General features: G+C 49.0%; 1 protein-coding gene across 4 annotated transcripts in view; it reads right to left on the minus strand.

Annotated features, from left to right (window-relative positions):
* The window catches only part of NFATC2 (nuclear factor of activated T cells 2), a gene marked incomplete at its 5' end in the record, with an annotated part of 154,326 nt that overhangs the window by 93,576 nt on the left and 35,089 nt on the right, over window positions 1-25,661 (minus strand). For all 4 annotated transcript variants that reach the window (XM_082856977.1, XM_082856975.1, XM_082856978.1 and 1 more), the window contains one exon: window positions 22,778-22,949. In XM_082856977.1, coding sequence (XP_082713103.1) covers window positions 22,778-22,949 — 172 coding nt within the window. The remainder of the gene's footprint in view (window positions 1-22,777; window positions 22,950-25,661) is intronic.

Here is a 25,661-nt window from a genome sequence, read left to right on the forward strand (position 1 = left end):
GGGGTGGGCTAAGTGTTTAACAACCAGTTCTCCACGGGAAAAAGCTCAATCTGTAATGTTTGCCAATTTCCGTGGTGTAAATACTCCCACCACAGCTGATTCCAGTCTACCAATGCAATGTCACGGGATTTGGAAAGAGATGTACAATGGCGGACCATACGGACTATTTCCCCTGTACAGAGACAATGCATGTAAATAACCTCAGGGGCGTAGATGATAGGAAAATGTAGCAGAACTCCTGAAAATTTAACAATCGGTTCCCACGAGCCAGTACAAACTGGCAGGGCCACACCCCTGAGTACACGCGGGTCTCTACACACGTCTGTTCTCGTGCACATCCGCTCATGTATCCGTCTGTCCATTTCTCTCTCTTCTCCCACTGATGGAGAGCGTACACACACTTGCCCCCAGCCCACGCTCCGTGAAAACCGTAAGGATCTCTCTGCAGTCTGGCCCCCCTCTCCACTCGGCCTCCCCTCATCTCCCTGCTGCCCCTCCTCCAGTCTCCCGCCCCCGCATCCCACCTCCCCCGACGCGCCCCTACTACACCAGCCTGGGCTCCACTAGAGCGACCGTATCCCCGGTCCCGATGCTCCAGGCTCCTTCTCACCCCACCAGGACCTAGAGCCTGGTCTTTCAATCCAATCACACACATCTTCCTGTCTAGACAAGGCCGCTGGCTGCGGGGCCCGGGGGGTGAATGAATACGCAACCCTCCACACCCTGGAGGGGCCACGCTCTCGCCAGAGCTCCGTGGGGCTAACCCGGGGGCGGGGAGGGTGGCCAGAGGACCCTGCTCGGACCTGGCACAGCCCGGGCTTGTCCAAAAGCCACAGGGGAGACTGCACTGCTGCCGGGAGCAGGTGTGCGTGAGTGTGGCCGGGCGTGTGGCGTGCCACCCCCAGAGAACCGGGCGTCGGCAACGCCAGAATCATCCATCAGCCGCGCGCTGAAAAGTGGGAAAACAACAAAACCCCGGCCCGGCCCCACTTAACGTGAGCCAAACACAAAAGTCGCAGGAGAAAGCCTTTCCTCTTCGCGCTTCCCTTTTCCGGTCCGGAAACACCAACAGGCCAAGATAAGGGCGGCGTGGGCCCCCCCTGGATGGTTTCAAAGGGTTGGCACCCACCCACCCCCGGGCCCACCCCCACCGCTAATGGCCTCCCCCGCCGCCGGAGCCCGCGGTGGGAGCTGGAGGCGGCGGAGCTCCACGCCAGGGGCTTGTTAGAGGTTTCAGGCTCACGTAGCAGCAGGGAGGAAGCGCAGCCTGTCAAGGGGCGTGATAAAGCGTCTCTTTATCGGGAGCTTTCCTTTCAACTGCCTCCAGTGAGCGCCGGGGCTGGGCCCCTGTCAAGGCCAAGCATGTTCCTTTCATGTCGCCCTGCGTCCCCCGGTCACCGCCGTGTCCGCGCGCACACGGAATTGCCGCATTGGTGCTGGCGTCCTCAGCTTGGGGCCCGCATCTCCAAGAGGACAGGATACTGACCTGCAAGCCTGGGCCTCTGGTTACCACGTGACATTTGCAAAGTCACCCAAGCCTCTGGGCCCTGGTTTTGCCATCAGGAAACCAGAAGAAGAGATGTCAAAGTAGTAGAGGCCAGGGGTGTGGACTTGGGGGGGTGGGGGGGTGCGGCTGGGGGCTGGCAGACCCAAGCTCAAGCCCCAGCTGTTGAACTCACTGGCTGGCGACCTCGGACAGGCACTCAGACCCTCCAAAAATGCTTCTACGTGTGTAAAACGGAAACAGCGCCTACCTATGTCATAGGCTCGTGAGAAGGAAATGAGTTATTACATACGCAACTCTTAAAACAGTGACAGCACATAGTAAGTGCTCAATAAACGTTATCCATCATCTTCATTTGATTTTCAAGGGGCTGCTGTGGACACGGAATGAGGTTTGGTGGCATCATGTCACAACTGCATGATGTGAAATCAATGATGTACCAGAGAAATCGTTCTGGTCTTACAGGCCATTCTGCTCACCTTCCCACTCACAGGGTGAATGGCCCCAGATGGACATGGTGAATCTACTATCCTCGATCGGGGAGAGACCCTCCCCTTCTGTGATTCTCATTTGCCAGGCTCTGAACACAAGCCAGCTCCTCCACCTGAGGCAGCTCTGCAGAAACAGCCCCCTGGCCCAGCGCGCCAGAAAGATCCAGCTGTGCTGATCCCCCGAGAGGCCAGGGAGCAGAGGCAGGACAGAGTCCAGCTCGGTCCACACACGGTTCCCTCGTCTGTGCCAGTGTCAGCACCAGGGCCCCGGGCATGATGCTCTCCCACTGGGATGGGCAGAAACACCAAGCGAAGAGCCTGGCCCGGGACATGGTGGCGCTGACCACCAGCTTTCTCAGGCCCCATCTGTGTCTCAGATCTAAGATTCGTCAGAATACTGGCCCCCATCTGTACAAGGGGGATAATAACAGGTACCCACCTCGTGTGTCCTCACTGCCATGAGGATTAAATAATACATGTAAAGAGCTTAGAACGGCACCAGGCACATAGTAAGTGCTCAATAAATGTCAGAGTTACCATCATCACCAGCACCATCGTCATCATTAATTTCAAACCTTCCTCTAAGGTAGCTCAGCGTCATCATTCATTAATTTGGTTCATTAGTCCTCCTTAGAAGAGAGAAGAAGGGCAGGGCCCACGCTGCTGCCCATGCCAAGCCCGGAACCAGGCACTGCACCTCCAGACGATAGCTCAGAGAGGCTAAGTGAGCTGCCTAAGGTGACCAGCTCGGAAGGGTTACAACTGGGAACGAAAAGCAAGTCCAGAGGCTTCCCCAGCCCGTTGCTTTTCTGCTACACCTGCTCCTCCTATTTCCTCTTTGTTTAAAAATCATCCTTTTGGGGCTTCCCTGGTGGCGCAGTGGTTGAGAGTCCACCTGCCGATGCAGGGGACACGGGTTCGTGCCCCAGTCCGGGAAGATCCCACATGCCGCGGAGCAGCTAGGCCCGTGAGCCATGGCCGCTGAGCCTGCGCGTCCGGAGCCTGTGCTCCGCAACGGGAGAGGCCACAACAGTGAGAGGCCCGCGTACCGCAAAAAAAAAAAAAAAATCCTTTTACTTTCGAGTGGAAACACAGCACACATCAGTGATTCTCTTACACTTCACTCTTAAGAGGTTTGTTATTTCATGCCCCAAAGCCCTTTCCTTTGCTACCATTTTCAGATCTCTGTTCGTTCCGTCGGCAGCCTATCCCGGCCAAGAGTTGAACACGGCTCCATCCGAGTCCTGAGACTCGGGATCTGTGGGGTGTGAGGGGCTGGAACCCGGCTGGCAGCAGTGAGGCACCACTGCCCCAGTCACCTCACAGCGAGGGAGAGATCCTCACCTCCCACGGCAGGGAGGTGAGAGGTCGAGAAGCCCCAGTTTGCCGAGAAGGACTTTTGGAAGGAAAGGGAAGTGAAGTTTGTTGTAAGAAGGAAACGCTCACTCTAACTCCTTAAGGATTAGAGAGGCCTGGGTGGCCGCCCAAACTCTGAAGTCCTCTGTTAACGGAGAGAGATGGTGACGGAGAGGACGGCCACTTACTGTACCGAACGTGACAGCAAACGGGTGTGTCCGCTGCCTGCAAGTCACCCACACTTGGAAAGGAGGCCAGCCTGGGGCCTAAATGGACACCCAGCCACCCGACAGTCACTGGGCTGTCAGAGCTGACCTCCAGATGGGCAAAGTAAGCCTCCACCCAACTCTGTGGGGCTAGAATCCCAGCTACCCCAAAGCCTCCTTTCTGACGGGGATTTGAGCGTGACCCTAATACTCAGCTCAAAGAGAATGCGGCTTCTCCATCATTTCAGGGGACAGGAGAGACAAATTCCATCTTAAATGTCCGAGATGAAGCTGAGTGCTGTGTCAGTACCATATGTATCCTGTCTGGGGTTCAGCCTCATCCAGTTCTGAGCTGGGACTTCCTCTGCTGACTCGCAGAATGCAGATAAAATCTGCAGCACTCATTTTTTTTTAGCAAGTGTGGAATTTTGAGGGGCCGAGGGAAGCAAACTGGCTCCCTGTTCTCAATCCGTGGGGTTCAGTTCCCTTCCTTTCTGAGCTCGAAGCCCACGACAAACACACCCATCCCCACTCCCAGGTGTAGCAGCTCAAATCAACCCCGCTGGCCAGGTCGACACCCCAGCGTGTCACCTGAAGAGGAATTTAATTCAGGTCTCAATTATCCCTCCTTTTTCCCTGTGAAAAATCTGTGGATCAGAACAGACCCCCTTAAACAAACTTTGATACATCAATACAATGGAATTTTACTTGGCGATAAAAGGAATAAAATATTGATTCATGCAAAAAACAAACAAAAGAACAGACCCCCACCTACCTCCTTCTACTGAAATGAAGGACAATAATGTGGGAAAGGGAAGGTCACCTTTTGTTATTCAAAGTTTCACTTCTATATTTAAGAAAAATTACTTTGGGTAAATGTTTAGACGTTAAAGTCAGTGAGACCTGGGTTCATTTCTCCAAACATTTCCCAAAACAGGTAACAAACCCCTGTCCAGGATCACCAACAAGGTGCCCAGAGGGACCAGGTAAGGACTTGAATGAGCAAACTGGGCCTGGTCAGAACTGGGGGGGATCTGGGATTCCAGCCCTGGTGTAAAGGGAGGGCAGCCCCCAGCTCCTGACCACTATTACCATGCAGGATGTGGGCCCAGTGTTGCCAGATCTTCTGATTATTAACATCAGCCAGAAATCCCACTTTTTATGAGAAATCTCCTAATCTGTAAATGCTGGTAACTAATGTCAACTGTTGTTTGAAGCCCTGAGCTGCTAAAACCATCCGTGGACAGACTCAGGCCTCGAGCTCTTAGACAGTGTGCTGTCAGTTCTGCATGCTTACCAGGCTGTTCCTGGAGCCTGGAACATTCTTCCTTCACATCTCTCAACACCCCAATCAAATGTCACCTCCTCCCAGAAGCTGCCCCAGATTCTCTGAGGCAGAGTGACCTGCTGAACCCAGACCTTCACCATCCCCTCCCTCTATCACATCCCTCATAGATGTTACCCTTATCTCAGTTAAAAAAACAAACAAACAAACAAAAACTAACATTTATGGGACTCATTTTACCAGGCACTCTGCTTAATGCTTTACAGTCGTCATCTCTTTTTCAAGCACCATCATCATCCTACTTTATAGCCACAGAGAGGTTAAGTAACTTGCCCAATGTCACACAGCCAAGCCAGTAAGTGGCAGAGTCAGGATTCTAACCCAGGCCATCTGACTCCATTACCGCCTCCTATTAACCTCTTTGTTCAACTGCCTCCCTCGTGACTTCAATTATTCCCATATCTGGTTCTCCCTATCCCAGTAGACTGAGCGCTCCCCGGAGGCAGGGACTGATCGATTTCTCTCTCCATCCAGGGTGCACAGCTGACACATGGTAAATATTTGCTGACTGAAGAAGGGCTGCTGCCCAACCTGACCTCCTAGATACCCCTGAAAGGCTCTGGGGGCGGGTGTTAGGGTACCATCCAGGTGCACTGCATCCAGGTGTACCTTGTTCTCAGCAGCTCAGCCGGGGGGTGGCAGATGGGCGCAAGAGGTGACACAAAGCTTCCCACTGAAAAACGTCACTCCCATCCTGGCCCTGAGAGGGGACGCAGGTCCGACCACAAGGCAGGACTCGCACCCACGCCCCCAGCAGGTCACAGCCTCCCAAAGTCCGCCTGCCACCTGGAGATGCACTTTCCAAGGTTGTGCCTCGGCCCAAGAAGGGGGCAGCAACGGGCCCCCCTAACCTCCTCCCCAACCAGGGATTCAAAGTCAAGGAGCCAATTCTTCTGCTCCCCTGTCAAGAAACATAACACATCCACCAAAAAATAAACACACGAGAAAAGAACGCGTGGGAGCAGGGCACATGGGTGTAGGAGAAAGAACAAGAGTACATGGGGTCTCTAGACACACACTTGCAGCTGCTCCGGGGACACCGTCTGAACTCGGGGTGAGCCTGTTCCTATACAACCAGCCCTTGGTAGAGATGCCTGGCTGAGCACGAAACCACCTTTAACCCCTGCACAGGAGCCCACGTTCGGACGCCCCCCTCCCCCCGCCACTGGGCATCACTCCGAGCCCAGTTCTTGCAGCTCCTTCCACCCACTTGGCCCTCCTCCCCGTTGCTCCAGGGGCAGGACGGGCTGTGGAGGGTATATCGGAACAGGAAGAAGATGGGGTGAGATCTGGGAGGCGGCCTGTGTGGACAGGGCACTTGGGACACAATAAACAAGCCTGTTGCCTTGTTCAGAGCAGGACCCCAGGACCCCCGATCCCAGCGCAGCCCTAAAAGCATGAGTTCAAAGTTAAAGTTAGACACACGCAAAGCTGCAGCCCCCAGGGGAACTCGGAGCTCAACAACAATCCTCTCTTTGACTGAAAACCACAAGGAAACACCCACGGCATACTTCTTGATTAAAAAAGGAAAGTGAAAAATAAGGTTTTTCTTTTCTTCTTCTTAATCATTATAAAACTAACTTGTGCCCATTCCATCAAGTCACGACTGCTGTTTGCCGCGGGCAAGGCCGAGTCACGTCGGGCAAAGAGACGAGGGGCCGCGGAAGCCTGGGCATGTCCCAGCGCTCTGAATTGGTCCTTCTTAATTGTTGTACTTCCTTCCTTCATTTCCTTTAGCACAGGAAAGCCACCGAGGGGCCGCCCGTGTCAGCACACCCGTCACCCCAGCTCCCTGGGCACTGTTCATCCAAGGGGCCAAGGCAAACCGGGGCTCACTAACACCTGCAAGGAGCAGCGGTGACACTCTGCCAACGTTCACGCACAGATCAAGTGCCTCTAAGCGACAGGCACTGTGCTTGGGACTGGGATGGAGCAGTAACGGAGGGCTGATGGGGGGATGAGTGGGAGGGAGGGATGGAAGGAGGGGAGGAAGGAAGAATACATCAGGCTATGAAAGAAAACACCGTAAGTAACATGGGAGGGGATGGCAGAGGAAGGGGTAGCTATTTTGATAGAAGAATCAGGGAACACTTCCTCGCAGTGACAATTAAAGAGAGACTTGAGTGAAGCAGAGAAGAGCACTATATGGATATCTGGGAATGTGAATAGCAAGTGCAAAGGCCCTGAGGCAGGAGCCTGCGTGGAGAGTTTGAAGAACAGTGAGAGGCCGGTAGCGTGAAGGTGGAGTGAGTGAGGACGAGCAGAGAGGCAGGCAGGGACCAGATGATGCACGGCCTCGCAGTCCATGCTAAGGAGTCTGTGTGTACTGGGTGAGAAGGGAGACACAGGAGGAATCAGAACAAGGGAGCGCTGTGGACCCATTCACATCTCAAACAGATCCTCTGGCTGCTGTGTGGGGAGCAGACTGGGCAAGGGGCACAAGTGGAGCTAGGGAAACCAGTTAGGAAGCTATAGCTGTCTCCTCAGACAAGGGAAGATGACAGCTCAGCTCCAGGAAGCAGAGGGGAAGATGGTAAGATATGGTTTAGCCAGGGGCCACCCAAGTATCAGCATCACCCTCCCCGGCACAGATACACAGACCTGTAACAGAGGCCACCAGGTAAACAGGATGCACATAAAAGTTCACAAAGCAAAGAGAAGTGCGTGAGAAGGAGAAAAAGATCAGAAATCTGAAATGGTTCCACTTACTGCCTGCGTAAGCCTTGCCCTGGGCAAGCCACACATTTCTTGGGGGCTCCGTTTTCTCGTTATAACAGGACCCAATTCATAGGGTAACCATGGGTAATGCAAGCTGGTACTTAATGTCTGGCATGTTGTACACGCTTGATAAAAAATACATCCCTAACCTCTGCTTTTAAGTCTGAGTGGTGGCTCAGCCAATTTAGTCACTGTGTCATCTTTATAATTCACATAATTTAGTCACTGTGTCATCTTTATAGTTCACATCATCTCTCTGAGCCTCCATTTGATAAATGCAAACCAATGATGACGGTGCCTACCTCAAGTCCTCAGCGTGAGATTGAATGAGACATTGGCTTAGGAAAAAGTCTGGCCCTCAGTGAAACAGTAACTGAAGCCCTCAATAAAATGGTAACCGAAGCCCTCAGTAAGATGGCATGAATCCGACACACCAGTCATTCAGCTAGATGATTTCTAAGTCTCCTAGCTCCATCATCCCCGAGCTCTAAACAAGCCAGCTTCAAGTCCATGAATGAGTCAACCCTGGAGGTAGGAAATGATGCAAGTGAAGGCAGGCCAAGGTGAAGAGAAGCTGGAACTGCCACCTCCAAGCGAACAGAACTCAACGCAGGCTTCTGCTCAGGTGATACCTATTAATCTGAGTCACAGAATCGTGTAAGTTTGGGGGTGGGAGGAGCTCACGGAGCACCCTTGTTTTGGAGCTGAGGCTCCTACAGCTCAGAGAGAAGATGTGTGTGAGCTGAGGTCGCACAGCCAGGCCAAGGCAGAGGTGGAAGCTGGCAAGGCTCCCCACGCCGTCCCAGCCGGTCTGGTTGGTTAGAGGGTAGGAAGGAGAAAACGACAAAAACCCCATCTGCGAGAAAGAAAATAACTGAGTAGGGATGTCTTTTAGACTAGCAGAAATGCCCTTCTTGCCATCAAGAGTTAAATTCAAATGGCTTAAAGGGCCAGGTAATGTAAATGAACTGAGCAACCAGTGCAGACAGACGAATGTCCCTAACCTGAAGACATTCACACTCAGATTTTTGTCTCTTTTTAAGAATTATACCACCAGGGCCACTGCTAAGATGCCTGGCACTTTTGTACAAATTAGGAGAAGACACCTCTTCCTCTACACCCTTAGAAGGCATGTGTCAGAACACTGTCTTGATAAATATACAAATGTGAATGGTGCCCTCATGAGATGCAGTGCTCTTGTGCAGTGCACTGTCTGTGCAACTGTACCCAATGACACACAGAAGACTTCCCTGGGCTGCGAGTTGAGGACCTCTGTCTACATTCCATGGTCATATAAAAGGCACTGAAATGCCACAGCAAAGGTCATGCGAGGAAAAAAAAAACATGTTCACTGTCAATACCTAACTCCTAATCAGAACCCACCTCTGAACCGATGTCCAAAATGGACACCAGGAAAGCTCCCGCCTCAGTGCCTTTGCATTAGCTATTCCCTCTCCTACGGCACTTTCCCTCAAGACAGTGACACCGCTTACTCTCTCACTGCACTCAAAATTCTGGTTAAATGTCATCTCTTCAGAAAGTTCTTCCCTAAATAGCATCCTCACCACCTCACAATCGTCTTCCATCCTCCCATCCTGCCCTATTTTTCTTCTTATGGCTCTTTACCAGCACTAGGTTTACTGGTTTGTTGTATATCTCCCTCCACCGGAACACCATCTCCGTGAGAACGTGGGATTTTGTCTGTTCTGTTCACTATTCTATCTCCGTCTCCAGTCAGCAAACTTTTCCCACAATGGACAAGACAGTAAACATTTTAGGCTTTGCAGGCCACATAGTTGTCTGTCACAAGGACTCAACTCTGCCAACGTAGCGCAAAGGCAGCCACCGACAATATGTAAATAAATGGCGTGGCTTTGTTCCAATAAAACTTTATTTAGAAAGGCAGGTGGTGGGCCGGACTTGGATGGCATAGTTTGTTGACCTCCGTCCTAGAATAACGTGCTCCAGACTCCAATATGCACACAAATCAACAAGGCATCTTGTAAAAGGCAGATTCTGACTTGGCAGACTGTGAAGCCTGGGATTCTGCATTTTGAATGAGCCCCCAGGGGAGGTCTGTGCTGCTAGCCTGTGGACCAAACTGAGTGGGGAGCACCCAGCACAGGGCCTGGCATGTGGTGGAAGCACAATCAGTATTTGTTGAATAAATAAGAGATAAGCAGAAAACCACTCAATCCTACTCCACACTCTTCTTGCTACTTTGTAACCATGGCATCCTGCCCTTGCTGATACCATCCATTGCTTTTATCTTCAATGTATCATTTTCTGATGGAGAGAGAAAGGATACAGGCATAGGCGGGGGATACAGCCAGTGTATGCTGATGGATTATTTTACATCATTACGCCCGGAGTCAGGTAAAGCCAAGGCTTAACGAACATTTACTTGAGGCAGTTTCCAAAATTGTATTCATTAGATCAGTATTTACAGTTTTATAATAAACGTCAAATTAGGAAGATGGGATTCCTTTAACAGAAACCTAAGTTTCAAGGGGAGAGGTCAATTTGGTTAAATAAATGATGCCAAGAAGATCAACTCAGCTTCACTTTCTATTTGGAAAATCACAACGTGATGCCTTTTTAAGCTCCACAGTGATAACTGCTTTGACCATTTACAGGGAATTTTAAACGTGCAGGGCATTCTGCCCATGATGATGCCCAAGATGATGGCGATGACAACAACGCATCCAACCACAAGGACAGACACAAACCCTCAAGAAACCGGTGACACTGGGGCCTCAGGGAGAGGAGGTGGCCGCTGGGGTATGAGGAGGGAGGCTGGTCTTGCCCTGTGCATCTCCTGTATCTTTCAAATTCTGCATCATGTGAATGCACTTCCTTCCCCAAAGTTAAGCCATAAAAGAAACCAGAGCAGCCTGCACTTAGCACTGTCTTTTACACACATGCTCGTCTCCTAGATCCTAAAAGAGAAGTAACTTTCTGTACAATTTGCCGTGGGGGACCTTGAGGCCCCAGGAGGTCAGATGATCCTTGTTCAAGGTCACACCACTAGTGTGATAAGAACAACTCAGGCTGAAGGACAAGGATGGCCAGGTAGGTCCCATGACCAGCTCAGCACAGGTGGGATCATGGTTTGCATTTGGGAGCCAAACCCTCTGGAGATGCTGAGGTCTCAGAGCCCAAGTGCAGGCTACACTGGCCTCCCTGGGCTCTTAGGCTCCAGGCCTCATATCAGGACATGCTCAGGAGTGTCCTCAGAGGCCCACAGTCCATGCCCCCCACCAGGTCGCACAGCCCCGCAGGCCGGCTATTGTTCTGCACCTGGGAGGGGCCTGCTGGCTGCTGTGGCCAAACCCTGGGAGAGAAGGAAGGCAGGTGGAGGAGAGGGGAGCAGGGAGACAGCAATGGACGACATGAGCCTGAGCACCCTGACAAGGGAAGAATTTGCTTTGATGCTCAAACAGACTACATTTATTTCCTGAATTTTTCAAAATACCTAAGCAACAACAGAAGCCCCTAGGCACAACCTGGAAAATTATCTTCGGATCATCAAAGATTCCTACTTCTTCTTTGTGGCCGAACTAGTTAAGTGTGCAGGCTTTGGAGCTAGATGCTCCAGGTCAATTCATGGCTCACCCACTTCCTGTGTGACCTTAGGTAAGTTACTAAACTTCTCTGTGCCTCCAAGTATTGCCTGGAAATCAAGATAGTATTATATCCATTTATACATGGAAGGCACATAATGCAATTCCCAACCTTACCTGGAGCTTGGTAAATGCTACTTTCCCCCTAATGTCATGAAAATAACCTGATACAGACTCAACTAAGGAAGCGGGGGCAGGAGCTGGGTACTAGGAGCTTAAGTGTGCAAGCATGAGGAAAAGGCTGAAAGGAAAACGCTGAAGCAATGACACTAGTTCTCTCCAGGTGACAAAGGGTGCTGTTTGGTTTCTTATATTTTTCTGTATTTTTTAAACAATGAATACATACTAAGACAAGAAAAATAACTGAATAAAATTTACATATATATGTGTGTATCTTATGCACAGATACACATATACAGTGTCTATATATATGCATGTGTATATTTACATATACATGTATCTGTTAATATATATATATAATCTATATATGCAAGTCTGTGTGTGTGTGTATAAATATATTTTATATATATACACATATACATCCACACAAACTTTTTCAAACCTGTGTCAGAATGTTCAGAATCAGCCACCCCTAGGCAGTGGGCCTGAGGACCATACACAGCAGGGGAAACAGTTTGGCCAAGGAGGCTGACAGCTGTGCTTTTAAATTCAGCTCCACCATGTGTGGGCTACATAACCCTGAGCGAGTCCTCTGACCTCATCCAGGGCACGTGTCAGTAAATTATGGGCACTCGTATCATCCTATCATCATTACCTAGCTCATGTCCATCCCAGCTCTGGGATGACAGCATGAAATCCAAACTTCCACGTGAGAACAAAGGCTCCCTTTTTTTATCCTAACAGGATGGTGCGGAGGAAAATAAACAATAACAGGAAAGAGTGACAACGCGCGTACATGGAGTGCTTGGTGCAAGCCAGGCCCCGTTCTAAGCACTTTCCCGTCTTAAGTCTTTTATCTTTACAAAGACCCTAGGAATTGCCCCCTCTGCTGAGTGGTGTGACCTTAAGCCTCAGTTTCCTCATCTGTAAATGGGGTTAATAATAGCACCATGACCTCCTGCAACTGGCACACAGGGGAAGCTTGGTCAGGGTCACTAGTGACCACGTGCTCCCCGGGGAAGGCACTCGACACCTCTGAGCCCCATTCACAGAGCAGGGGCAGCAAGCCTGCCTGAGCCAGTCCATGTGACGTGCTTGTCACATAGTAAGTGCTCGATAAACAGATGCAATTATGGGCAGAGTCAGCCCACAGTTTTCCAGGAAGCTCAGAACAAGCAGCTTTTACCTCCACGCTCTCTCCCAGGATCCAGAGAATGGCTCTGCTGCTCTCACAGAGGGAACAGGGCCCGTGTGAGAAGCCGTCACCTCCCCTCTCTCCCGGGCCACGTTGGAGCTAGCAGGTACTTCCAATCCACCTCTAGCAGATGCCTCCTGTCTCAACAGGACCAGAGACAGTCTTTGTTTCTCCCGGGGTCCCTCAGTGAAGAAAGTGAAGGCCATGATGGGACCTGGATGCCCAGCACTGGGTCCAGGGCTCAAATCACACCACCAGCCGGGTGCTGCCCAAAGATGCTACAGAGGAGCCTTTCATGAGCCCTGTCCCATCTTACCCTCATGTTACGCCCCAGCTGGAGCCCTCTGTACTGGGGCTTGAGGCAGAGCCGGCTGGGAGCAGGTGACGGATGACTGAATAGGTGCCTGGAAAGATGAGAAGCCAGAAGCTAAAAGCCGAAGTCAGGGCTCCAGTGCTTACTGGCCGCCTGACTTTAGGTAAGTGACATTAGCTTCCCCCCTGCCTCTTTATCCATCTGTACGATGGGAATAATAGCACCCACTCACTGAGCGGTTGCAAGGATGAACGAGTATCACGTATATAACAAACGATGTGTAAATAAACCACCCTCAATGTGTAAAAGAAGCAATATTGTAACAAATTCAATAAAGACTTTAAAAACAGTCCACATCAAAAAAATAAAAAAATAAATAAATAGTCCACATCAACAACAACAAAAAATCTTAAAAAAAAAAAAAAGCCTACTTTGTACCCAAGATCACACAGGGCACTTTTGCTTAGAATCCTAACAACTCTTAACAAAACAAAACAAAAAATCTGAAAGATGTAGGTCTTTACTCTTTTCTAAGTGAAGAAACTGCAGGCCAGCCAGTTACCCAGAGTGCCAAAGCTAATGAATGCTAGGACGGCCTTGCTCCAAACAACCTGCTCTTTCTGCTACCAAAAGGCAGCACAGACTGATGGTTCAGTGTGGGCTCTGGCTTTAAACCTCCTATGTCCGAATCAAAGCCACCGCTCACCAGCTGGGTGACATCAGCCAAGCTGCTTAACCTCTCTGTGTCCCAATTTCCTTGTCTGTAAAATGAGAGTAATTCTACCACCTGCACTCCATAGCATCGCTGCAAAGATTAAGTAGGTCACTCTAAGGAAAGTACATGGTAGATGCTGGGTAAGTGTGCCTGTGTCATTGTTACATCACAGTGCCTGGCCCATAAGAGGAATCCAAAAATTTGTTTATAGAACAAATGAAGTTTCCTCTCTATGTTCCCACTGGTTGCCAGACACACTGAAGGCTCAGACTTAATCTCTCTTTTTGGAACAATTATTCCTTCAAGATTCTGGAAATTTTCTGTTTTCTGCTTACACTGGGGGCAGCGGGGGGCAATGTTTGACACTCATTCATGATAATTTATATTCTCATGTGAGCTGAAAGCACCTCTTGCTTCCCTCGGTGTGTTTCTGACACGCAGATGTGTTAGCACACGGCACCATCCAACCCTGCACTTCCTCATCCCTCCACACCTGTACCTGTGCAGGCTCCACCCCCCGACACCCTCTCTTCGGCACCTGGCTCACCCCTGGAGGCCAGCACCCGTCTCCACGCTTTTACAAGGCCTCCATGACCACTCCAGCCTCAGCCAAGGTCACACGCCAGGGCTACATCTGGCCCACAGATGCACTTGGTTTGGACTGTACTCTTTTTTTTTTTTTTTGGTATGCGAGCTTCTCACTGTTGTGGCCTCTCCCGTTGCGGAGCACAGGCTCTGGACGCGCAGGCTGAGCGGCCATGGCTCACGGGCCCAGCCGCTCCGCGGCATGTGGGATCCTCCCGGACCGGGGCACGAACCCGTGTCCCCTGCATCGGCAGGCGGACTCTCAACCACTGCGCCACCAGGGAAGCCCTGGACTGTACTCTTTTAAAAGATGTTTTAATTAACGGCCAGCGTTATCATCAAGAGACTGGCATAGACAAAGAGAGTGTAGTGAGGCTGGGTCCTCCCGAAGTCAGCCTCAGCATCCCCTCCCCACCCCATCCTCACCTTTAAAGGAAGAGGCTGGGTCAAGCCAGCCCTGGATGTCTTCCCTCTGAAAACAGGAGAGTCTCAGCGTGACGGGCAGGGCTGCTCAACCCTGGGCACTCCGGCCTCCCTCAAGACTACAACCACCCACGTGCCTCCCGCCCATAACTGACCTCTCAAAAAATCCAGTTTGCTTGACTTTCAGAATATACCCAGAGTCCCACCATTTCTCATGCCCTCCACTCCCCAGTCCTGGTCCAGCCGCAGTCCTGTCTCGCCTGGACCACCGCAGCAGCTCCTAGCCCATCTCCGTGCTCCTTCCCCTGGCCCCCCGACGGCCTGTCCTCATCTGTAAGGCAGCCAGAGGGATCCTGCTGAAACCTAGGTCAGACCCGCTCTTCCTGGCTCCCACCTTCCTGCGAGTCCAAGGCCCAAGCGCGCCCATCCTCTTTCCTCTGGGCCTGCAGCCCCTCCTCCCCTGCCCTGACTCAGCCTGCCCTTCCCACGCAGGCCCCCTCTCTGCTCCCAGACCACACCCAGGGTGGCCCTGGCTGTCCAGGCCGCCGTGAGCACTCATCCCCAGAAACCCGGACCTTTTAGTCCTTCAGCTCCTCCTTGGCCCCAGTGCTGCCTTCTCAGGAAGGCCTAACTGACCACACCCAATTCCCCTCGCCCTGGCAGCCCTTCCCACGGTACTTATCACCTTCCAACGCACTACTGAGCTTCCCTATTTATTAGATTTATTGTTTATCCCACTGCAGCCAGAACGTCAGCGCCACGGGGGCAGGAATTTCTGTCTGCTTTGTTCACGGCTGCATTCCCAGCACCTGGAAGAGTGCCGAGCACCTAGGAGGCGCTGCGTGAATAATTCGAACAAACGAATGAATGAGCAGAATGCACCCCCGATGACCTCAGAACACGTGCTCCCCCTCTGAAGCTTGGGGATCCCTGTTTCACTCTTCTCCTTTCCTTCTGCAGAAGGTCTCATCGAACCTCTGTAGTTCTAAGCAAACGCAGCAGCCGTGATCAAGACCAAGTAGCATCTGCAAGACCTGTTTCACGGAGCCAGCCTCACCAAGCACAAAGTTTTATTAGTCAGTGGAAGCCAACACGCCCAGCCAACGCCAGGGAAGCACGGCTCCCCGTCACGACTCCAGTTTCGCCTGGTCAGGAGGAAACCCCATCTGGCTTCTTTCTCCCCTGTCTTAGATATAATTTAAAGTGAGTCGCAGAGAGTACAAACGCCAAAATCCAACAGGATGAAAATCACTGTCCCGTAATCTGTTTTACGAGATGAAAGCTCGGAGACTTTACTAGCCTCCTCCAGGATGGGAAGGCGGTACCCTGGACAGGTGCGCCCCGGCCCCCCCACTCTTCTCTCTGCAAAGCTCATTACTGTTCCCCAGGATGAAATCGAGATCAGGTTTCTGCATCTGCAAGGAATTTCTCCTAAAGGAACTGCCCATGTTTTCGCCATATGTCTGAACATCTGTTTGAAAGAATCAGGAGTATTGTCTTTGGAGGTGTGTGCTGTGGTTAAACAATCTTAGATTTTGACTACTTTATAACGAAAAGGACGGCTTTCCAATCCTTCTGCCAGTTGCAAACACGTCCCAGAGAGTGGTAAGAATAACGTTTTTTGAAAGCCCCGGCACAAAGATGGATGAGGAAAATAATGAAGTGTCCTCTACCGGGAATTTCTATGCAGGATTATGGTTAAAGGGTCTGGAAGCAGCCAGGGAAAGGATTAAATGACAGTGGCATTATACAGGCAACTCTCAGCTGGGGTATTATGAGATCCCATAAGCTGAAGAGCTACGGAAACGCTTAAAGCCCAACCTTGCAAAGCTGCCTTTGAATGGCAGTTCTGTCCACCAAAGGACCACTGCTTCCTGTCCTAACACAGAACGAGGAAATGATGGCAGGCTTCCACCAAAAGGCACGTGGCTCTTTCAAGGTGAATCAAGTGGTTCCCTTTCTCTGATCCCTACAGGTCAAAGTCACGTCAAAGAACTAAGATTCCCAGGCTCCTCAGAAAAAACCATAAGCTTGCTCTAGTTCCACGGGATTTAGAGCTTTATAGGAGAAATGTCCAGGGTCTGGCTGCGAACCGAGCTCCTTCCCTAACTGAACAATTCTTAGAAATCGTATAAACGTAGCCTCTCTCCTACCTCCCTTTCTACTGATAACCCTTAACATAGCACAGTCCTTATTAACCCCCAGAGGCTATGAACTTGAGGATATTTGCCTTGAGCTAAATCTAACTCAAACTTTGATTTAGTAGCCAAAATATAAAAATCAGAAATTTCACATCAAAATTCAGGTTCCTAGCTGCCCTTAATAAAAACTGTGAAACCTGGCAACTTTGGTTCCTACATGGCATAACCAAGGGGCGCTGAGTACCAGCTGCCTCCTTCAGAGAAGGTACATACTGTGCTGTGCCCTACTCCCCACCACTCCCTATTGCTCCCTGCTTGGCCAAGGCAGTCATTTCCTTCCGTCGTCAGGCTCCCACGAGCGCTCGGTTTGTAATCCTGTTTCTGCAATCACTTCTTTGGTTCTCTCCTTAGTCCACTGCTTCTAGAGAGATGCAGCTTGTTCTTGAGGGTATGGGAAATAAATCCTTACAAGTGGATATGCACTAAGCCCTGTAGTGATGGCCTGAGCATTAGAAAGTCTAGGACTCTGCTTCTGAGCTCCAGACTCATATACCCAACTGCCTACTTGCCGTCATTGCTTGGACGCCCCACAAGCCCTTCCTAATTCCCTCACCCCAAACTGAACTCGTAATCTTCCCCTAGGAAAATGACTGCCTCCCCAGGTCTTCCCACGTGGCATATGACAACACCCTCTACCCAGGCGCTCCTTCACACCCCCACACCTAAGCCAGCACCAAGTCCCGAAGCTCACACCTTGGAATCCATCCCCTCCTCTCCCAATGCCACCTTCCAGTCCTCACCGCCTTGACCTTCCAGCCGGCACTGCCACAGCCTATCAAATTCCCCTCCCTGCTTCCTCCCATAGAGAAGCCCACTCCTTAGAGGGAAGCCCAAGTGGTCCCAAAAATATTAAATTGGAAACATCTTCCTCCTCTGCTCAAAACTCAGCACTCCCTTCCCCTTGACCTGAAATAAAACCCAAGCTCCTCATCTTGGCTTATGAGTCCTGCCAACCATCACCCTCCAAGCTAAACTCAAGTGACACTGGCCCTCCTTCAGCTCCACAGACACACCAAGTTCTTCCCTGCCTCAGGACCTCCGTGTGTGCTGTGCCTTGTGCATGGAACGCTCTCCCACCACCACCAAAAGAGACAGAGACAGACAGAGGAAGGGCAACATTCCTTTCTTTGCTGGCTCAATCATCTGCGCCAGGCCCCAGGTGGTAAGTTGGGATCCTCCCTGTAAAGCAGGTCGACCAAGCAGTACTTTCCTGACATGGTTTGTTTCGTCAAAGCACTTACCACCACCTCCCGCCCCAAGCTGTGAATCCAACAGATGAACTCCTAATCAGCTGTCACGTTCTACCTTGGAGTCCAGATGTCATCCCAGATGGCCCTCGTCTGGCCTCCCTGACACGCCCACATCTCAGCAACGGTCACACCAACCATCCTGGTCTACTTGGCATATCCAGTGCCCCTTGAACTACATCAGGGCAGGGACTGTGTCCATCTCACCCATCATTACATTACTGGCGCCTAGCACAGCGCCTGGCACACAGCAAGCCCTTGAGAAAATGTTCACCGAATGAATGAGTCATGAGATCTGAAAAGCATTTAAGGTTTGGAACAAACTTTCTTCCAAGATCAAGTGACATTCAAGAGAGAGGAAAGCAAAAAGAAAGAAAAACAGCTGAACACGGCATATGCTTAAGATATGAAATTTTACATGTAAAGAAAGAGAATGAAATGGTCATGTACTCATTTTATTTTCATATAAAGAGGAGCATAAAACCACTAGGCATGCAAAAGAAATAGTGAAGTTTTATAGTGTGGCAAATAAAAAAGAGAAAGGTGAGGACGAATCATCGAGAGGGGAAAAGTGAGCGATGGTACAGTACAGAAATAGAAACAGATGGAGAGATAAGGAGAGAGACAGAGATCAAGAAAGAAACCAGCAGAAGCATCTAGGCAAGGTAAAAAACAGGGCTTCGCTGCTCTTCTGGGAATGAAAGGGCAACCCTCCAGATTTCGAAAGGGGTTTTCGCACCTACTTAAAGGTTAAGAGCCCTTGTCTTCTTAAAGTTCCCTCTTCTCTTCGTTTTTCAAAGAAGTTTTTAAAAAACTGACTTCCTATGTTAAAAATCAGGGGTTAGCACATCTCGTTTTGAAGAGAACCCAATCTATTCAAATGATTTTTTTTTAAAGACTTCACTTTGTGTCTTTTGAGGATATGGCTACAGATTTTTAAGTCATACGTTGAGTTTTCAAAGTTACGAACAAGAAGAGGGGCGGATCCCGGGGAGCTGCTGGAAGCAGGGGCGTGAACATCAAGCACAGCGTAGTGGGCATCCTCGGAAGTGCACGTCCAGCCCATTCCCTTCTCTGGAACTTTCCACGGCCCCCTGATGAATGGGTGAGCAGAGCCTTGCACTGCACATGCCCTGACCTCTCTGGCCAAGCTAACTGGACCAGAGGGTGGCACCCTTCCCCCAACCCAGGGCCAATTAGAATCTCCCTGAGGGTCAGGACTTGGGCTCCAACGAGCTGGTGAGGGGCTAGAACAGGGACAGCATAGAAAATTGATAGGTAGGAGGGCCTGGTGGGCATTTCTCCACCAGGACTTCCCTGCCCGGTGAGAATGAGGCGGCAGGGAAAGCTGGTCTGCAGAGTGATGTGGAAGACGAGGCAAGTTGTATAACAGGCAAAGCCAGACACCTGAATCCAAATCCTGAGTCCACCATTCAAGAGCTGTGATCTTGAACAAGTTCCCTGACATCTCCTTGACCTACTGTAACTGCTTCTTAGGGCTTTTCTGAGGATTAAATAAGTTAACACAGACGGCACTCGGAATAGGGTCTGACATGTGGTAAATGCTCACTAAGTGTTAACTATTATTAGCATCATCTTGCTGAACTGTAAGTTCATGACGGTGAGGGTTTCTGGCTGGTTCGTTCATACCACATCCCAGAATCTAGAACCATGCCTGGTACCTAGCAGTGCTCAACCAACGTTTGTTGAATAATCAGAGAACAAAGATACCACATAGCCCCGAAAGGACAGACACCATGGACAGAGCCTCCTGAAGCTTCTCCTCGTTTCTTTCCTGCTTCTCCCATCTCAGGGTAAAAGCCAAACTCTCCCCCAGGGCTACTCAGGCCCTGCCCGCTAGGGCCCCCTCCTCTCTCCCTCTGGCCCTTCACAGTCTGGTTCCACTGGCTTCCTCAAGGTCCGCTGACACAGTTTGCTTCCTTCTGCCTCTAAGCATTTGCACATACCGTTCCCTCTAGGCATCATCCTCCGCCCAAGTCTCTTCTTCAAGGAAATCTCACCAGGGAAATCCTCCCCCCTCTACACTGCCTCCTCCATTTTACACGCCTACAGCCTCATGCACGTTTCCTTCCTGCCACTTGCCACAATTTGTAATTTTATCGGGTGCATGATTATTTAGTCAATAACTTTATACCCCCGAGATCATGAGCTCCATAGAGAAGCTAACCACCGCTTCTCTTTTAGTCTTCACTGTATCTCAGCATCGAGCACAGTATATGGCAAAAGGTAGGTGGTCAACAAATACTTGCAGAACGAATCCACTTGTTGAATGGATTGACTGAGCAAAGAAATAAACCTTGGACTCATGACCATGAGTCCAGGTTCTTCTTGAGCTGAATCTCCTGACCTGATGATATGTTACCCCAGTAGCCTCTCCCTATAATCCCCTTTTTCTAATCGGCTTTGAATGAGTTTCTCTCTCTGTGACAACCAAAGGCTTTGACTCCAGCACACACTAACGCCACCTCCAGGCCAAGAGGTTCCCATCCTACAGCAGGTAAGCCTTGATCGATAATGATATGAAGACTTTCTTTTCCAAAAGTCAGTGTTCAAGCATGAGTAAATAGTACCAGACCAGCCCTACCACCCTAAACAACTATCAAATAGGACAAAAGTTGCTAAGTCAATTGCTTTCAGGCACTAGACAGCAGGCAGCATAAGACTGTGGTCCATGAGAGAAAGGAAACATAGGGGGTGAGCCCACGTTCACTGCAGCTCTCTGCCTGGGGACAGTTTCCCTCCCACGTGCAGGGAGTGGAGTTCAAGCAGAACACAGTGGGCCTGCTCAGTTGGGGAGACAGAGTTCAGAGTCCCAGGCTGGAGAAGCAGCTAGGATCTGTGGGTAAAGCATCGGAGAGGAGGAAGGTGCTAGGGGAGCTCCCCAAGTCCTTGGCCAAGGGCTGGGCTGTGTAAGCACAGGGAAAGAATGTGCAGAGTCTATCCGAGAGAGGCAGCTATGGGGTAAAAAGGGAAACAGAGAGACTAGAGGTTGAGCAGGCCTGGAGTATTGGAATTCCAGCCCACCAGAGAGGAGTGACCTCCCCACGAAGCATCCAAAAAGACTAGGCCTTAAGAGTAAGGTCATGCCTTAGAGTAAGGGCTACTTTAGACCTGCCCTAACATGGTCTAAAACCTAGCCTCAACTATATCCACAAAAGAAGGAATTTGATGGCTAACCCCATGAACCTGAAGGGCACGGGGAACACCTCAGGCTTTCCACAGGTCTACCTTCACAAAGGGCAAAATCAAGCCTATAAAAGGTCAATGTGATCAGCCAGTAACTGAACTACCTTTCGAGGAAGATAACAAAATCAAGAGTCTCTACAACGTCCAGTACATATCATCATCACAATGTCAGTGTAGAGTCAACAATTGCTAGACATGCAAAGAAATGGTAAAATGTGACTGGTGGCAAATGAAAAGAAGCAACGAATGGAAACAAAATCCCCAAAAGGCTGTGATGTTAGATTTAGAAAAAGCAACTGCTGGGATTTATAAGTTCCTAATGTTATCATTAAAGTCCTTAACCAGGTATACACACTCAAAGCTACCTGTGCAGATTTTAGGGTTAGGGGTTTGTAGGTTTGTTTTTTGTCTGCATTGTTCTTATGTCATGTAGTTTCAGGGGATGCTCAAGAATCTGCATTTTTAACAACTACCCTAAAGGGTTTTGATGCACCATCAGATTCTTATCAAAGAATACTTTTACTTTAAGGCAAATTTAAAAGAGTTAAATTAATTTAAATGTATTAAAGGGCTGGTTAATTGAGTTGGTTGGTGGCCCCCAGTCAGCAGTTCCTGGTTAACTAGACTATACAATCAAGAATATTTCAACTCAATATTTTGGAGGAAAAAAACAGTTCTCTACTTATTTTGAAAACAAAAATCTGAGGTTAAATCAAAAGCCACAGACATAAAAGATAATGATTGGGCTTCCCTGGTGGCGCAGTGGTTGAGAGTCTGCCTGCCGATGCAGGAGACATGGGTTCATGCCCTGGTCCGGGAAGATCCCACATGCCGCGGAGCGGCTGGGCCCGTGAGCCATGGCTGCTGAGCCTGCGTGTCCGGAGCCTGTGCTCCGCAACGGGAGAGGCCTCAACAGTGAGAGGCCCGCGTACCGCAAAAAAAAAAGATAATGATTAAGGAAAAACCAGGAGGAAATGCTCAGAGTATAATGTAAAGTGAAAAAAAAGCAAAGTACAAACTACTATAACATCAAGTATACAAATGTACAGTGATAGACATTGCCACGTTTATGAATAGAAAAAAAGGCAACAGGAAATATATCAAAATGCTAATAATAGTTATTTTAGGTATTTGACTCTGTGTAGTTTTAACTTTTCCCCACTTTTCAATATATTGATTTTCCTCAATGGACTCTCATCTGAAATTTAAACACAAAATGATGGCTTCAGAAACCTTCAATACAAAAACCTCTGCAAAACTCTAGTGGTCTCTCAATCAGAAAGGGAAGAAAGAAGAAGCTTGAGCATGAATATCATTTCTATCCTTATCCAGCTCAGTAAGACTTTTGTCTATGGCTTTTGAGTAGCTGGATTAGCTTCTGATACTCAGTCTCAAATATCCCATCCCTCAGAGGAAAAGGAGGCTAAGACACATACCTCAACCTAAAAAGCACCAAGCAGTAGCTCAGCAGAAGTAAATCACCCAGCGATAAATGAGGACGCAAAAGGAAGAGAACTCAAGGCCATACCTGAACCACAGGGTGGCCGCCGGTCGGAGCTTTGACAGCCCCTCGGCTGCCTTCTGTCTCGTAGTGAGCTCGGTGATGTGGCTTGGGCTGCACCTCGATCCTCAGCTCATAGGAGCCTGACTGGTGGGAGAGTGGCCACTCAAGTGGTGGGAGTGATGCAGTCACTGGGATGCTGAAGGAGGAAACAGAATCAGTCATGTGTACAATAAATCATATCCCATCAACCTGCACAATAAACATAAATGGTCCCTTTTCTGAACATCATGTCCAATGGGTATATGATAATGTTGGCTGTTGGGAGGCACACATTTCTCAGACATGATAGGTAGGGCTCTTCACAAGGTAGAGATCTTTTTCATTCTCTTTCTTTGTTTTCTCTTCCATCTTGATGAAGACAGAATGACTGACATCTCAGTTTATGAAGCTAAGTTCACGATATGATTGTTCTAGCACGTTCTGAACCACTGTAACTTCTTTTCCTCTGGAAATTTTGAAGAATATCACCTCTCACCTCTAAAGAACATCCCTTATCCAGGATGTTTTTCTTTTCCCAAGGAGTAAGTGTGGGAGAAGGAACACTGAAATAGAAATCAGGGGCCCCACTGTGTCACGAACTTGCCATGTGACATTAGGTATGCAACTTCATCTTTCTTATCCTTAGTATCCTGTAACCACAAATGGACTAGATGACATCTGAGAGTTTTTCTAGCTCTTATTTCTATGTCTGATGTCTCAATTAAAAGTAAATTTAGGGACAGGCCATTCCCAGTCACAATCATTACTTCTTGGGTCAAGTGTAGAACATCTAACCACAGAGAGGTGTCTGGTTTTGGTATGGATGAGCCAAACCACTCAGACTTCCTACAATTAAATGAGGAGTAAAGGTCAAGAGCATGACTGGAGTTACACACCCAAGTTCAAGTCCCAGCTCCACCTCTAACTACCTGTGTGACTTAGAGCAAATGCCTCTATCTCCCTAGGCCTTAGTCTCCTTCAACTGTGAAATGGGGATACTGAGATCATATAAAGAGCTTAAGCACAATAACTGCTCAATAAATATTAGCTATAATTATTTTTTCATGTAATATAGTGTATATTTCAAATAAATAGTTACTTCCTGTAGACAATCTGACTACAGTATTAATGGTATTGGATATGTATGCTTTGGCATCTGAATTTGTCAAATCTTTGAGGGCATGACATTAAGTTTCATTTTATTATACAGTCTCAACCCTACCCAGCACACACATCAGGTACTTGATATGAGGTTAGTATTAGGTCATTGAAGAGGTGAATGAAGTCTTGACAATCTATCTAGACCATGCACTCAGAGCCCAAAAGAACCTAGAGACATTTTCCCAAGATCACAGAGCAAGACACAGCCAAGGCTCCAACTTAAGTCTCTTGACTCCCGGTGCAGTGCTCCTTCCACATCTCTACACTGTCTCTTATCTTATTAATTTCTTTAAAATAGGCCCAAGAAAATACCTCACTGATGGAATGAGTCTAGAGCAATGCCTGACATTCGCTAGGTCGTCAGTGAATATTCAGTGGGTGGGCGGACGAATGAATGGAAGGATAAATGGATGAATGAACAAGCAGTTTTATTTCAAAGAACACCCGTATGTTCAAAGTAGCTTTGAAGTTACAAATGCATGGATTTGTGTCACTATGTCCTGATTTTTCACATGCAGGAGAAAATATTAATCTAATCAGGACAGTCTTTCCTGCTAAGCCCAAAACTGCTAGAAGCTAACATTATCAACTGGACTTAATTAAACATTTGCAGTGAGGCCAATTCTATCCCTTCTCTCTTACAGCAATTCCAAGGGGAGAGTGGAGGGGGGCAGCAGCCCCACAAACTCCATCAGTGCCAGAGCTGAACTTGAACATACAATCCAACTTACGATTCCACCCTCACTATGCAAGGAAATCTCCAGCCCTTCTTTATAACCGCATTGCCTCCTGAAGCCCCTTTAACTCTGAAGTCTCAGGTGTCCAAAGTGCCTTTATTTCTACCTCAGTTACAGTTCCAAGATGCCTTCAAGCTTCTGTCTACATCCAAGGTGCCATATGTGTTAAATACTCTTATTCTCACGTATGCAAGTTAAAATTTTCTAAAGTTAGCAAAATAAGGCTCATGAAAAAAATCACTCCACCCCTGTATGAATCAAAACATTTAGTGAGTAGAATATTCAATGGAATATCCCTAAGTATCAACTTCTAATCTTGTTTGGTTCTGGAATAGGTGTTTGACAACCGAAATATAATCTTAAGACTCAGACCATTGGAGCCAGTCTGACATCCTGCATTTGAATTCCAGCCCCCTGCTGAGTTATCCACACTCCCTGAGATAACTATCATCGGGAGACTTCTCTGAATGCCCTATCTTCTCAATCGAATAGAAAATTCTTGCAAATATCTCACTGGCTGGCACAGATTGGCACTTGCTAGGGACTAAAGGACTCTAACTCAACAGAACCTCCCAGATCAAGCCACATAATGGAGAGGGAAGGATTTTATATACAATAAAGTCTCAGATAAATGCCTCACAATCGTATTTTATATTAATGATCCTCCTCACTCCCAAATAAGTCATGCTTTGGAGACTGATCAAGGAGTTGGCCGGAAATAACAAGGAGTCAGGAATCTCGAATTCTGATTTCCAACTTGGTCATGAACTAGCTGGGTGCTGATGGGCATACCACTTCACCTCTCTGAGCCCCCGTTTCTCAACCTGCACCAGGCGTTGATCTCGATCAGCATTCCTGAGGTGGCTCCGGGAAACTTTAGTCTCAGAACTCCGTGATCAGATGGCCTTTGAAATCACCGCACGTTCTGTCCACAGCGGGGAGCGGCCCCTCCGCAAAGGTATCTATTAAAC

The sequence above is a fragment of the Leucopleurus acutus genome (assembly GCF_964270905.1).
Source record: "Leucopleurus acutus genome assembly, chromosome: 16".
In the NCBI taxonomy this organism is placed as follows: Eukaryota; Metazoa; Chordata; class Mammalia; order Artiodactyla; family Delphinidae; genus Leucopleurus; species Leucopleurus acutus.